Here is a 14,219-nt window from a genome sequence, read left to right on the forward strand (position 1 = left end):
TTATTATTATTATTATTATTATTATTATTATCATTATTATTATTACAATTATTATTATTATTTTGATTATTATTATTATTATTATTATTATTATTATTATTATTATTATTATTATTATTATTATTATTATTATTATTATTATTATTATTATTATCATCATTATTATTATTATTATTATTATTATTATTATTATTATTATTATTATTATTATTATTATTATTATTATTATTATTATTATTATTATTATTATTATTATTATTATTATTATTATTATTATTATTGTTATTATTATTACAATTATTATTATTATTATTATTATTATTATTATTATTATTATTATTGTTATTAATAAGAAGACACTTTCAACAATGATTGACAAAAGCTTACTGGTATATCGTTGGTCGATTGATTTGTAAAATGCAAAGTAAAACCCACAACAAATAACTTTCAATTACATGAATGATTTGTTAAATATAGATTCCACAACTGCAACAAGTGTATTACGATATTTCTCCACTCGAGAAGTTAAATTTTAATAATTAAAGCGCGAGACTTGCCGAGATTTTTAAATAATTAAAATTCAACTGTCGAGAGTGGGGAAAAATCGTAATACACGAGTTACATCTCTTTCTCCGATGATTGTTATCCTTCCTTTTGAAAGATTTGAGGAAAGTTGTGTACTTTTGATGTGACGTCATCAGGCATGGTCGCCTTTTTCCATGACGTCTCAATAAGAAAATTCAGAAGAAATTGATTTTTTTAACTATTTCATTTTTGTAAGATTAAAACTATTCAGCTTTGTATCATCTGTATCTTAGGTTGTTCTCAAGTGTATATACATAAAGGGAAATCTGTTTTATTGAGAAATACGGACTCAGTTTAATTAACATTCATAGGCAATACACTCTTTTTTGTAAGTATATGATACAGTTTTACAACAAATTATTCTCCTTACGGCTTAAAGCCAAACCAAGTTCTGAAAAATGTCCTGTACCAAGTAAGGAAAATGGCAGTTGTTATATTATAGTTCGTTTCTATGTATGTTACGTTTTAGTGTTGTGTTTCTGTTGTGTTGTAGTTCCCCTCTTATATTCGATGTATTTCCCTCAGTTTTAGTTTGTAACCCGGATTTTTATTTTCTCAAGCAATTTATTAACTTCGAACAGCGGTGTAATGTTGCCTTTATTCATCAATGATGTTATGATATATGTGTTGCTTAAATGGGATGAATGACTTTTGAATAGGCGTAAATTGTTTGGGTATTGCTATTGTGATCTCGAAAGAAAGGTTTATTCTTATTTTGCAGTTAATAACAGTGTATCCAACATGGCCATGGTGTGTTGTCTATTTCATAAAATTACATTTAAAGATTAGTACAATGTACATGGGAATGTTTTATAATGCTCTTCAACTTCGTACTTTATTTGGCCTTTTTAACTTTTTTGGATTCGAGCGTCACTGATGAGTCTTTTGTAGACGAAACGCTCGTCTGGCGTATATACAAAATTTAGTCCTGGTATCTATGATGAGTTTATTTACACACAGTCCTTTCTAAAAAATGATTCCACTATTCCTAATTAAGTCAAACAAAAATACAATGTATAAGCTTAAGCTGTGAATATTTTGTAGAGTCATTGTCCCATGCATAGATATAAGATAACATATCAAATTCTCTGAAGTTCAATCTTGATTTGTATCTGTAATATATATCATTACAACACGAATTTGTTAGATTACAACTGTATTATGATGGTGATAGTGGAATGTTTAATTGGAATTTTCTCATAACGCTGATTAAGCAGTCTTTGCGTTTTGGGCACAGAGAACTAGGAACAGAGAATCTTTTATCATTTGAAATGAACAGATTACGTAGGAAAATTAAGGTTGTCTCGTTTGTCTTAACAGTAAAACATAGGTTATCCATTCATGACAGATGATCAGCACAGCAAAAATAAACCCCTAGAAAAAAACCCACAAATTACCTCACACATACAAAAAGTAAAGGAACAGTGGTTTTATTGCTGTTCTTCCTCTCAAAGTCATAGTGAGGCCTTCAAAACTGAGAAATAGAAAGAAAAAAGAAAAAGTCGAAGTATGATTCCGAGTAGGATAAAGATAACAAAATTAGGAGTTAATTACGCACAAAGTTCAAACATCGTTTAGTCTTGAAAACCAAAACACTTTCATAAAACTTGGCAATGACATTATTTACAAAGCAGTTCGAGCTTGAAATAGAATTTCTAGGCTTCTGAAATTGAAAAAAAAAATAAATCACCGGGATTCTGTGCTGGTGGTGCTTTTAAGTAAGATTAATAAATTGTTAAGATAGCATGGTTTGATATTATAATGTTTTAGGTGTTCTCTTTTTCATCGTTTATTTGCTTTTATGGAGTTTGTTGTCTTTAAAAAATATACTTATATATCTGCATTTGTTTTATAAACAAAATCAATACTGCTGGTAAAAGCACAAACTATAATAAACCTAGTTGAATACCGTACCTTTATCAACCCTGTCAAGTGATCGTACGGGTGACACGTGACATGAACCTTTCTCAATTTATAATAGTTTGGGTTTCTTTATATTTAGTCCTTCTTAAATTGATATGAATATGAAGCAACTAACAACATGAAACCCATATAAAATCGCTTCAGTTTAAACCAGAGAATGAAAAACACCAACATCGGAAAAGAGGGGGAGACTGTTGGCCATAATTACATAAATATGGCTAAACTATATAGCTAGGACAATGTATAACTGTTGGTATCACAAACGAAAGAAAGCAAAGAGTTTGCACGATTACTACAATTGTAGCGTATTTATGGTGATCTGTTTTTTGTTTTCTTTTTTAAACTTTTGTTAGACTTTTTGGTTATTTTTCTGCAGTAAGGTCATAGATCAAATATCAAAAAAGTCACTGAAGTTTGTTTTTGTCTTTTGTCTCAGTTGTTACTTTCATCAGACGTATATCAGGTCAAGCCCGTTTTCATCTTCAACTGCACTTTGTTCAGCATATCTGCGACGTTTTTTATCATCCTAAAATCATAAATAGAAAAATCTTTCAGTAGTATTATTTACCTCTTTAAAAATATGCATTATATCACATACTATAATACTTTAAACAAATTGTTTCTTTTTATTTATTCTTTAAACAACGACGTGTTTCTAAATATCATCCAAACATTTTAAAGTGTCATTTAATTTTTGTATCAGATGTTGTTTCAGTTGGTATTTGCTGATTTTAGTCCGAAATCTTTATTTGCAACAATATATTAACAGGTCCGTAATATTAAAGTGGACCAAAGTTAGTCCCCATTTGAATTGAAATATCCTGACGATATACGGAATCTCCATTACGAACAAAAATGTGTTCTAGTAATATTTTGAAATGAATTATCGTAAGAACAGGTTCAATTGACATAGTTCTTTTGTTTGTTGTTACTTAAACAATTACATAAAAGAGTATACACATATTATATTTGCATTCTGATTTTTACCTGCTCATTCAATTATGCATGTGATTCGTTTCTTAATGAAATTATGATACAATAAAATTGAGAAAGGAATTGGGTTATGTGTCAAAGCGACAACAACCTGACCCAAAAGAGCAGATATCAGCCGAAGGTCACAAAAGGGTCTTCAATGTAGCGAGAAACTCCCGCACCTGTAGGCGTCCTTCAGCTTGCCCCTTAAAAATATGTATACTAGTACAGTGATAATGGACGTCATACTAAACTCCAAATTATACACAAACTATATACATAAGTTGTATATAGAGTAAAATAAAATATTAACTTAGAACAGACTCGAAATCACCAATATAAGCATGCAATTTATAAAGTACAAACGAATTTATTATACTCAATAATCCAAGTTCTATAATCAAAAAGAATTTTAAGCAGGTATAAAATTGTTAAACAAACTTATGTTACTTACATCGTCGTCCCTAGGAAATGGTAAATGATTGCTAGTCTGTTTTCCTTTTTCTGTTTCATTTTTTGCTGTGTTTGTCATTGATGTATTAATGTTTGATGTATCCACTTTATCGGAGGTGTTCCCACCACCATCTTTATTGGGGCTGACGGAAGATGTGTCTAGTTTTTTAAACAATGTTTTAGACAGACCGTAGACGGCAAGCATACCAGCGGCAGCACCGGCAGCAGCAAATGTAGCAGTTGCTGTAAATCCTAGGAAAAATAATAAATACAGACTTTATCTATTTATTACCATACTTTATTAACCAACTTACTACAATATGTATAGAGATGGCCATGCTTTATAAAAGGAAAATTTCGACAACTGGGCATTATGAACGGAGAAATTGCTACAGCAAGTCATTACGAAATCTTAGTCATTCATTACCGACATCACAACCGTGCATAACGAAATCACAGTCATGCATTATGAATAGATGGAACGGGACATCGATTAAATCAAAATGTCGTTTATTTCTTTAGATAAGTGTGACAACTTTTTTATTTTTTTTTTTTAAACTTAATATCATAAAAACTTGAAACGGAAATATTTCACAGCCTGTTTCGAGTACTACTTTCGATTATTATCACTGTTTCATTGACGTCGTTCAATCATCAGAATGCACACTATTCAAGACAAAGATTAGGAATAGTTAAACTGTCTGATTTATTCTTCCCAGCTACTTTATATTTGCTAAATGAAATGAATTTTAATAGCCTAAAATTAAGTACATGGATGAGACATAATACTAACTAAAGACTGTATTAATCTATTATCATACTGTACAGTGTAAACCCTAGGAAATGATAATAAATAATTTATCAATCAGTATGAACAATCTTTATTTCTCAAAATCGTATATTTTGGTTATGATACAATGTATAAAAATAAAATGTCTCGTTCAGAATATAAATAATCTTTTATAAAAATTGAATTTTACATATAGTTACAATATATCTAGTTAAATCTTTCAATGTTTGTTTATTACACTCGTATAATTAGTAATTGAAAAGATAGGTATTTTGGTACTTTGAAAATCATCACAATTTTAACAATTTTATGGTTATAAATTTCCTGTTGACAAATCTATGAATTTTTTGGAAAAACTAAGGATTTTCTTATTCCATGAATAGATTACATAAGCCGGATTTGGCACATCTTTTAGGAATTTTGGGTCCCCAATGCTCTGTAACTTTGTAGTTGTTTGGCTTCATTACTATGTTAGTCTGAGCGTCATTGGTGCGTCATGTAGACGAAACGCGCGTCGGGCGTATTAAATTATAATCCTGGTACCTTTGATAACTATTTATGCACATGGTCTAGTAATAAAATATGACCAGGCAATGCACACAAATGACGAAGTAGTGAATCAGTTGGCATAATGGATTTTATATAACAGAAACTAAAATTTGCCTTGCTTTTGTAATTGGAGGGACACTTTCTCTCCATCTACCATTTTATCATTTGTTTTAATTCCCTATTGTACTCGAACTAATATCCTTATAACAAGAATTTGTTAATTTCAGATAGTTTTGGCCATTTTCTACAAAAATATGAAAATTTCAAACTTCGACTCACATTAATTTCAATTGAAGTGTTGCCAATATTTCTTTGTAAAGTTTATTTTTTAACAAAACCATATTACTCAGTGTTCGTATCATAAAATTGAGAATAAAAATGGGGAATGTGTCAAAGAGACAACAACCCGATCATAGAAAAGACAACAGAAAAGACCATATTAAGACAACAGCATACCTGTTTTTGACTCATTTTCGTCCTCGTGTTCAGCAGTTTGCTCTGGCGTCACAGCTGTCATGTCTTTTATTCTGTGTTTTATTGTTCTTGTTGTCTCCGAACTTGTGGTTTCATTTGTAACATCTTTAAGAAACAAAATTAAGTGATATTCATAGACGGATATTTTATCTTTGAAATCATCATGATAACGTAAAAATGTAAAACGATAAAAAGGAATCAAATAATGATATAAAAATCTATAAAGAAAACAGCATTTCTCACAGCTATCTGACTTTATACTTTAATAAATTACACATAATTTTTTCAAAAGATTTTGTCAGTACAGAATGATCACAATAAATTCCAATGATAAAGGTGGAATTTATACATATAATTTGTCTCACATTCATCATTTTATGTTACATCTATGACACCAATGTAAACAAGGTGGTCTAGTTGTTTCTGGTGTTTATTACTTCGATCAAATACATGATAGTATTAAAGAAGCTCGAGATTGTATATTGAACTGATTAATGTAAGCATACTTTTTTTTAAGGCTACTGGATTTTGAGGCTATTCTTTTGAAAATAGATAATAAGATAAACAATACAAAACAAAATGCAGCAATTTACTCACCACCACCACACCCGTCGAAGTGAGATTTCGACAGACTACAAAGGTTGGTTTCTTGACCCGACACAAGGGAACAATCAGCTACTAAGTTGGATTCGTTGTCCTCAAAAATCCGCTTTGCAAAGAAATACAATTCTTTGGCTGAACAATCACATACCATTGGATTTTGTAGAAGATTACTAAAACAGATTCATATTTAAATCATTTATTACATTTGTCGATGTTGTTGTGTTATTATTAATATTGATAGGTTGTTGTTGCTAAAAATCCAATGCAAAATAAAAACAAATACAAATTACAAATAAATACAACATGTCAGGTTCAAAGTAAAAGTTGTGCAGAATAAAGATCGGGACATACAAGAACTGCCACTGAAAAATAAGGGTATATTAGCTTTAGATAGGAGCAGACATTTAGCCTTTGAACTTATTTTTAACCGGAATCCATGATCATGATGAGTGTTTAGCCTTATTCATTCTATCAAATTAACCTTTGGGTAAGTGACCTCCAACTTCTTTGTGAAAAATTGGTTTCTAGTTTTTATGTTTCTGTATGTTTGAAAACAATGTTTGATTGATTTTCTTATCCCAGGCATAGATTACCTTAGCTGTTTTTGGCACAACTTTTTGTAATTTTGGATCCTTAATGCTCTTCAGCTTTGTACTTGTTTGACTTTATAAATAATATGAGCATCACTGATGAGTCTTATGTAGACGAAACACGCGTCTGGCGTACTAAATTATAATCCTGGTACCTTTGATAACTATTGTATAGTTTCATCATACATGTACTTACCATCCCAGCATCTGTGTGTTATACTTAAACAACAATTCCGGTTCGGGAATAGATACAATGGAGTTTCCCTCAGCAAATCTGTTTAGAAAAAAAATACGGTAAAATTATTTTCAACAATTATGAAATGTATTCTAGGTAATAATATGAACACATATTTGAAATAAAGCCAAAGCCATATTTGTTAGTTAAGTAAAATAATTACATTGAAAGCAACAACTATGAAAGTCATTGTTGCTGCACTAAAACGAAGTGAAAATGCGTAGACGATTAGGTTGATATTACTTTAGCTGTGTCTGAGATATTTGTCCTCAATCCTCTTAACTTCATACTTAATCTGGCCTCCAAATTGATTTAATACAAGCTTCAACTATGAGTCTTTTGTTAGAGGAAATGCGATTAGAGTACACATTTATAAGCTAAGTATTTTATTGTTTTTATATCATTTGAGCCTAATTGAAATTTTCTGTGGAATCATACAAAAATTATTTTCGTGGGTATCAATTTTTCGTAGATTGCTAAAAAGTTGCATATTCGTGGATATTTGATTTCTTGGTTTTGCCAATATCTGTATACAAAGCCTATTGAAAATACGTTGATCGTTGAATATTTGAATTCGTGATTCACCTGTACCCACGAAACCTACGAAAATTGGTATCCGACGAATATTAATGAATCCACAGTATGTGTGTAAAACAAGACAGTACCGCTACACAACCTCTGAGGATTTAAGTAACCATACATTTTGTTTATGTCTCTCAATCAAGAATTTAGTATACTCCGTCATAAAAAAAACCCGCCAATTCATTTCATATACAGTAATCAAGAATATGTGTGTTTGTTGTAGAGGAATCTTTACATTTCACAAAAAGTGGGGTTAGTAGGTGTTTTTTTTTTTTTAAAGTGAAACAAATCAAATGCTAAAAATTTTCATAAATATAATGTCAACATGTTTACTCCAACATTTCTGTGGATGGTGCGTATCTTTTGTTAATTGGTAAATACATGCATGAGCAATGAACTTACAGGTAAGTCAATGATACTAATTTGTCGAATAACCCAGCTCGGAATGTCTCAATCTTATTATTACCAAGAACCCTAAAATAAAACAAGTGACATGATGCAGACTTTTTGATAAGAAAACACAAATTTAACGTTTGCATTTCAAGTGATTATTTTATAAATTTCTTGTGCGTAAATTCGGAAATTGGCTGTAATGCATTCGACACTATAATGTCTTACTATGAAATGTTTTTATATCTTTCTATTTTTGTCTTTTATTATATAATGTATAATATACTGCTATGATTAACAATCAGTTGGAAAGCTAGCTAAAAAAAGTCATAAAATGCTGTACAGTGTACGACCGCTATTTTTAGTTAATTGCCTGTTTAATATTATTTAATTTCAATATGAGAGGTAGGCAAAAACATTGATAACGAAGAAAAAGATCAATAACATCAAATTTCCTTTCCACGGCTATTCTGCTAGTTTACAATCTTTCCAACAAACTCAATGTACCGTCAAGACTATGTTCACAGAAAATTGAATACATATTATTTATCGGATTTATTTCCTTGCAGTTGTGACCACACGGTACCTCAAATTTGTTTTCAATAAATTGTCGTGTAACAGTTGTTATCCACTCGTTTGATGTGTTTGAGCTAATGATTTTTCCATTTGAATACGGATTTTCTGTTTTGTATTTTCCTTGGAGTTCAGTATTTATTTATATGTTTTATATATACTATACTTAACTTATTTTTTTTATGTCTTCCAATTTTTAGTAAAAAGATACACATTTCGTTCAGCTAAGATGCATAATTTTACCTACCGCGAAATTCACCAAATGCGTTTTATTATTAACATGATGCCTTAAATACTTACAGAACCTGTAGCTTTGTTAGCGAAGTGAACAAATCTGGATCTAAATCAGTCAAAAAGTTGTTATCAAGATATCTGAAAAAAACCATGGCAGGTCGTTATTGTTCATCAAAATGCTTTCTGTCTATACCTTTATATGTATTGGATTATCAATATTAAGATCTGTTATTGTTGTGTTTTGTTTACTGTTGTTTGTCTTGATTATTTTATGTTTTTTCACGGTATTGTCAGTTTGTTTTCGACTGAAACTTTTAATCGTACAACGATGATATTAAGCTTGTATATAACCTCTTTTAATTGCCACTAAAATAGGATTTTGATAAGGTCTAACTTCTGTGAGAATCACTTGTCTTAAAAAAGATCTAATTTTTTCTTGAACAGTGCTACAAACGAATTGTTCTTTTGGTAATCTGTCAGATAGAATCTATTCTAACTTGCATATAGTTGTTTTCCGTGATTAAATTTAATAAATCAAAAGCTTAGGTAGTACAGGAAAAGTCCAAGTTAAATAACGTTAAGTAAAGCATCTCTGTGACCATGAATAATAACAGTTCTTATCGTTAAAGAAGTCAGGAGCAGTTAACTAGAATGCAATATTTGACAAGGAACAACCATGGATCCAAAACAATGCGCATGAAATAACCCGGTGTAATGAGTAGCAGAGTCCGGGTATATTGGTTAACTTAAAATAATTGTTGCCCTGGGATTTATACTCAATAGGTTCACCTGTGTTATGGCATATTCCCACCCTCCCCCGAAAATTCTTGAAAAACGAGTTGTTGTGGAGGGGAGCAAAATGTTATTCTTTGTTTATCTGCACTCAAACCCGAAAAGGGTGTGTAGTTTCAAAGAACTTTCTACGTTGTGATAAACAGGAAACATTTCTTATACCAATAATGAATATTTTTATCACACTTAACAAGAAATGTGAAAACAGCACAGAAATAATTTCCTTGTTTCCCAAAACCTAGGACAATGTCTGATAATAGATTGCAAGTCTTGCGTTTTTAATGCGTGAAAGGCCCCGAACAAATATTTTTGAAGAAGCATAATACAATTTTATGTTTCAATAAATTTAGGTTCTAAAGAGCCTGTGTCAATGTGGTGCTCACCTTGTTTTATGTGCATATTGAACAAAGGACACAGATGGATTCGTGAACATTCTTGCCGCTTATAATTATCTCTAACTATAATGATAATAAAATTGAGAATGAAAATGGGGAATGTGTCAAAGAGACAACAACCCGCCCAAATAAAAAACAACAGCAGAGGGTCACCAACAGGTCTTCAATGTAGCGAGAAATTCCCCCACCTGGAGGCGTCCTTCAGCTGGCCCCTAAACAATGCGTGAAAGGCCCCGAACAAATATTTTTGAAGAAGCCTTCTAAAAGACAAAAAGAAAAAGCACCTTGCGAAATTCTTTAATTTTACTTTCCGATATATTGATGATGTTCTGTCATTGAATAACCCATATTTCAGCCAATACTTACATCTCATATATCCAAGTGAACTTGAAATTAAGGATAACACTGATACTAGAAGGACTGCTTCATACCTTGATCTTTTCCTCAATATTGACGTAGATGGACGACTTCACACGAAAATCTATGATAAACGGGACGATTTCAACTTCCCAATTATCAATTTCCCATTTCTCAGTTGTAACATACCCTCTGCCCCTTCGTATGGTGTTTACATATCACAATTGATACGTTATTCTCGTGCTTGTTCACACTATACGGACTTCATATACAGGAGTGTGCTCCTTACGCAGAAACTGCTCCAACAAAGTTATGAGGAGGACAGATTAAAATTGACACTCCGTAAATTTTATGGACACCATCACGATTTGGTGGATCCATACGATGTTTCGTTGACCAAACTAGCTAAGGACATTTTTACCACATGGTAGATTGTGTTTTGTCATAATGTCGTCTAATCTTTTAATTACCAAACGTGACTTATTCCCGATTGTGACTGTTTTGCCGAGTGTGAACTCGCATTACTATAAGACGTGGTACGGTACTTATCCATCCCAAATTCATGTATTTAGTTTAAATGTTTAATGTTATATTTGTAATTCTCATCGGATTTTGTCAAATGTGTTGACGTCTTTTCTATTATATTGATTTCGTTCAAAGTAATCAGTACGATATTTTACGTTTGAAGTTAGATTCATAACAAACCTGACATAGTTTTATAATATAGTTAATTGCTACCTCAGTTTTATATAAATAAGAATTAAAATGTGCTTTGTTATTAAATGCAATATCAGTATTTAGTTCAAATATATAATCTTAAATTAATCCTAATTCTATCTTATTCATTCTTATGTGACGTCATTTTTCATTTTTTGATGCTCTGTTTTACTAATTCAAATGACGTCATTTTTTCGTCATTTTTCAGTTTCAAATAGGACGTCACTTGGCGTAGAGGTTTAAACGTATTTGGATGTGTCTACTTTTGTGTTTCAAATGTCTGGTTATGTAAATGTATTTCAGTTGTTTCCTGTAATTAGTTAATACTTCAGCTTTATCATGTACATCTTTTGTATATTCATTTTATTAAATTTACTGTTTGCAAAAGTATAAATTACTCGAAATTATAGGGATTTTCTGGTAACTTAACAGAAAACCCTTGCCGTTTTTGGCACAACCTTTTTGATCTTTTGGTCCTCGATGCTGTTCAACTTTGTACTCGTTTCGGCTTTCAAACTTTTGTATCTGTGCGTCACACATAGGTCTTGTGTGGACAAAATACACTTCTGGCGTATAAAAATTTTGAACTTGTTGCCTTTTGTTGGCTGTTGTTCGTGTGATTCTTTGTCAATTGTGTTCTCCAATTTATTTATATTGTAGTCCTGTGTTGTCATTTTGATGTTATATTTCATATGGTCATAAAAGTGAGAGGTTTGGCATGCCACAAAACCAGGTTCAACCCACCATTTTTTCCTTTAAAAATGCCCTGTACAAAGTCAGGAATATGGTCATTGTTATATTATAGTTCGTTTCTGTGTGTATTACATTATAACGTTGTGTCGTTTGTTTTCTCTTTTTTTTGAGTGTAAATTCACATTGCGATAAGACGTGTCACGGTACTTGTCTATCCCAAATTCATGTATTTGGTTTTGATGTTATATATATATGTTATATTTGTTATTCTCGTTGGATTTTGTCTATGTGTGTTACATTTTAGTGTTATGTCGTTGTTCTCCTCTTATATTTAATGCGTTTCCCTCGGTTTTAGTTTGTTATCCCGATTTTGTTTTTTGTCCATGGATTTATGAGTTTTGAACAGCGGTATACTACTGTTGCCTTTATTTATATACTAGTCCAGTGATAATGAACGCCATACTAATTTCCAAATTGTACACAAGAAACTAAAATTAAAATAATACAAGACTAACAAAGGCCAGAGGCTCCTGACTTGGGACAGGCGCAAAAATGCGGCGGGGTTAAACATGTTTGTGAGATCTCAACCCTCCCCCTATACCTCTAACCAATGTAGTAAAGTAAACGCATAACAATACGCACATTAAAATTCAGTTCAAGAGAAATCCGAGTCTGATGTCAGAAGATGTAACCAAAGATACATGACCTTGGAACATTAGTTACAGTAGAAAATATTTTGTACAAATTTACAAAAATTTACAAAATTTATGAAAATTGTTAAAAATTGACTATAAAGGACAATAACTCCTTAAGGGGTCAGTTGACCATTTTGATCATCAGACTTATTTGTAGGTCTTACTTTGGTGTACTTAATTGTTGTTTACAGTTTGTCTCTTTCTATAATAATATTCAAGATCAAAACCAAAAGCTGTACAATTTTCTTAAAATTAACAATTCAGGGGCAGCAACCCAACAACGGTAGCTTGATTGGTCTAAAAATTTCAGGGTAGATAGATCTTGACCCAATAAACAATTTTATCACCGTCAAATTTCCTTTAAATGCTTTGGTTTTAGAGATATTAGCCAAAAACTGCATTTTATCGTATGTACTATTTCAAGCATCTTGATTAACGGTTGGGATCAGTGGACACATTTTTCAAACTAGATAACCTCATGATGATTGTGGACAAGTTTGCTTAAATTTGTCTCAGTAGTTTCAGAGAAGAAGATTTTTGTAAAAGATTACAAAAATAACGAAAAATTGTGAAAAATTGAATATAAAGAGCAATGACTTTTTAAGGGGTCAACTGACCATTTTGATCATGTTGACTTATTTGTAGATATTTCTTTGATGAACATTATTGATGTTTACAGTTTATCTCCATCTATAATAATTTTCAACATAATAACCAAAAACGGCATAATTTCCTTAAGATTACCCATTCAGGGGCAGCAACCCAACAACGAGTTGTCACATTCATATGAAAATTTGAGAGCAGATAGATTTTGACCTGATGAACACCTGGTTAACCCATGTTAAGTTGCTCTAATTGCTTCAGTTTCCGAGATATAATCTAAAAACCGTATTTATCCCTATGTTCTATTTTAGTCATGTCGGCTATCTTGGTTCGCAGGCAGAGTCACCGGACACATTTTTAAACTAGATAATTTCGCCCAGTAGTTGCTGAGGAGAAGATTTTTTTAAAAGTTAACGGACGACGGACTACAAGTGCTGAGAAAAGCTCACTTGGCGCTTTAGGCCAGGTGAGCTTAAAAATTGACGTTTATAAAACGGAAACAATTAATAAATAATTTGATTTTTTAGAATATTATTAATTTCGACACAATAAAAGAGATATCCAAGTAAAAGAAAACTAGAAAAATGTATAGTCATTTTCATTTTGTTTAAATTTATCATTTATTACTACTACTACAAGGAAACGGAGCTAGACTGTGCATTAACGATATCTGAGAATGATGGAAGTAATAACTTTTGTTTGCTATTCAAACGAGAAGTGGTAAAAGGTGGGATTGGAGATTAAACATTATCCAGTTACCGCACTCCTCTACAAAATCTGACGTAAACTCAGCAGTAGATCAAACGAAAAATTACCATCTATGTTTCAAATTGGAATAAGAATATGGCTTCGCTTTCGAAGCAAACAGAGGAACAGCATAGTAAAGTCTTGACCAAGCCCATTAAACTGTTCATTAATCTTTAAGGCAACAGTATTATACCGCTTTTAAGTTGTCATAAACCGATTATAAGAAACCAAATTCGGTCCAAAACCAAGGCCGAGAGAAGTACCACA

At 31.3% G+C, this 14,219-nt stretch overlaps 1 protein-coding gene across 1 annotated transcript in view; it reads right to left on the bottom strand.

Moving 5' to 3' along the window:
• Positions 1 to 2,804: 2,804 nt before the first annotated feature.
• LOC139502231 (leucine-rich repeat-containing protein 15-like) overlaps positions 2,805 to 14,219 on the bottom strand; it is a 103,165-nt gene continuing 91,750 nt past the window's right edge. Inside the window, exons 17-23 of the mRNA XM_071291664.1 lie at positions 9,020 to 9,091; positions 8,159 to 8,230; positions 7,136 to 7,213; positions 6,347 to 6,519; positions 5,729 to 5,851; positions 3,935 to 4,185; positions 2,805 to 3,034 (exon numbers count right to left, since the gene is read on the bottom strand). Of these exons, the coding sequence (XP_071147765.1) occupies positions 2,957 to 3,034; positions 3,935 to 4,185; positions 5,729 to 5,851; positions 6,347 to 6,519; positions 7,136 to 7,213; positions 8,159 to 8,230; positions 9,020 to 9,091 (847 nt within the window). The 3' untranslated portion in view covers positions 2,805 to 2,956. The remainder of the gene's footprint in view (positions 3,035 to 3,934; positions 4,186 to 5,728; positions 5,852 to 6,346; positions 6,520 to 7,135; positions 7,214 to 8,158; positions 8,231 to 9,019; positions 9,092 to 14,219) is intronic.

The sequence above is a fragment of the Mytilus edulis genome, chromosome 13 (genome assembly GCF_963676685.1).
Source record: "Mytilus edulis chromosome 13, xbMytEdul2.2, whole genome shotgun sequence".
Lineage (NCBI taxonomy): Eukaryota > Metazoa > Mollusca > Bivalvia > Mytilida > Mytilidae > Mytilus > Mytilus edulis.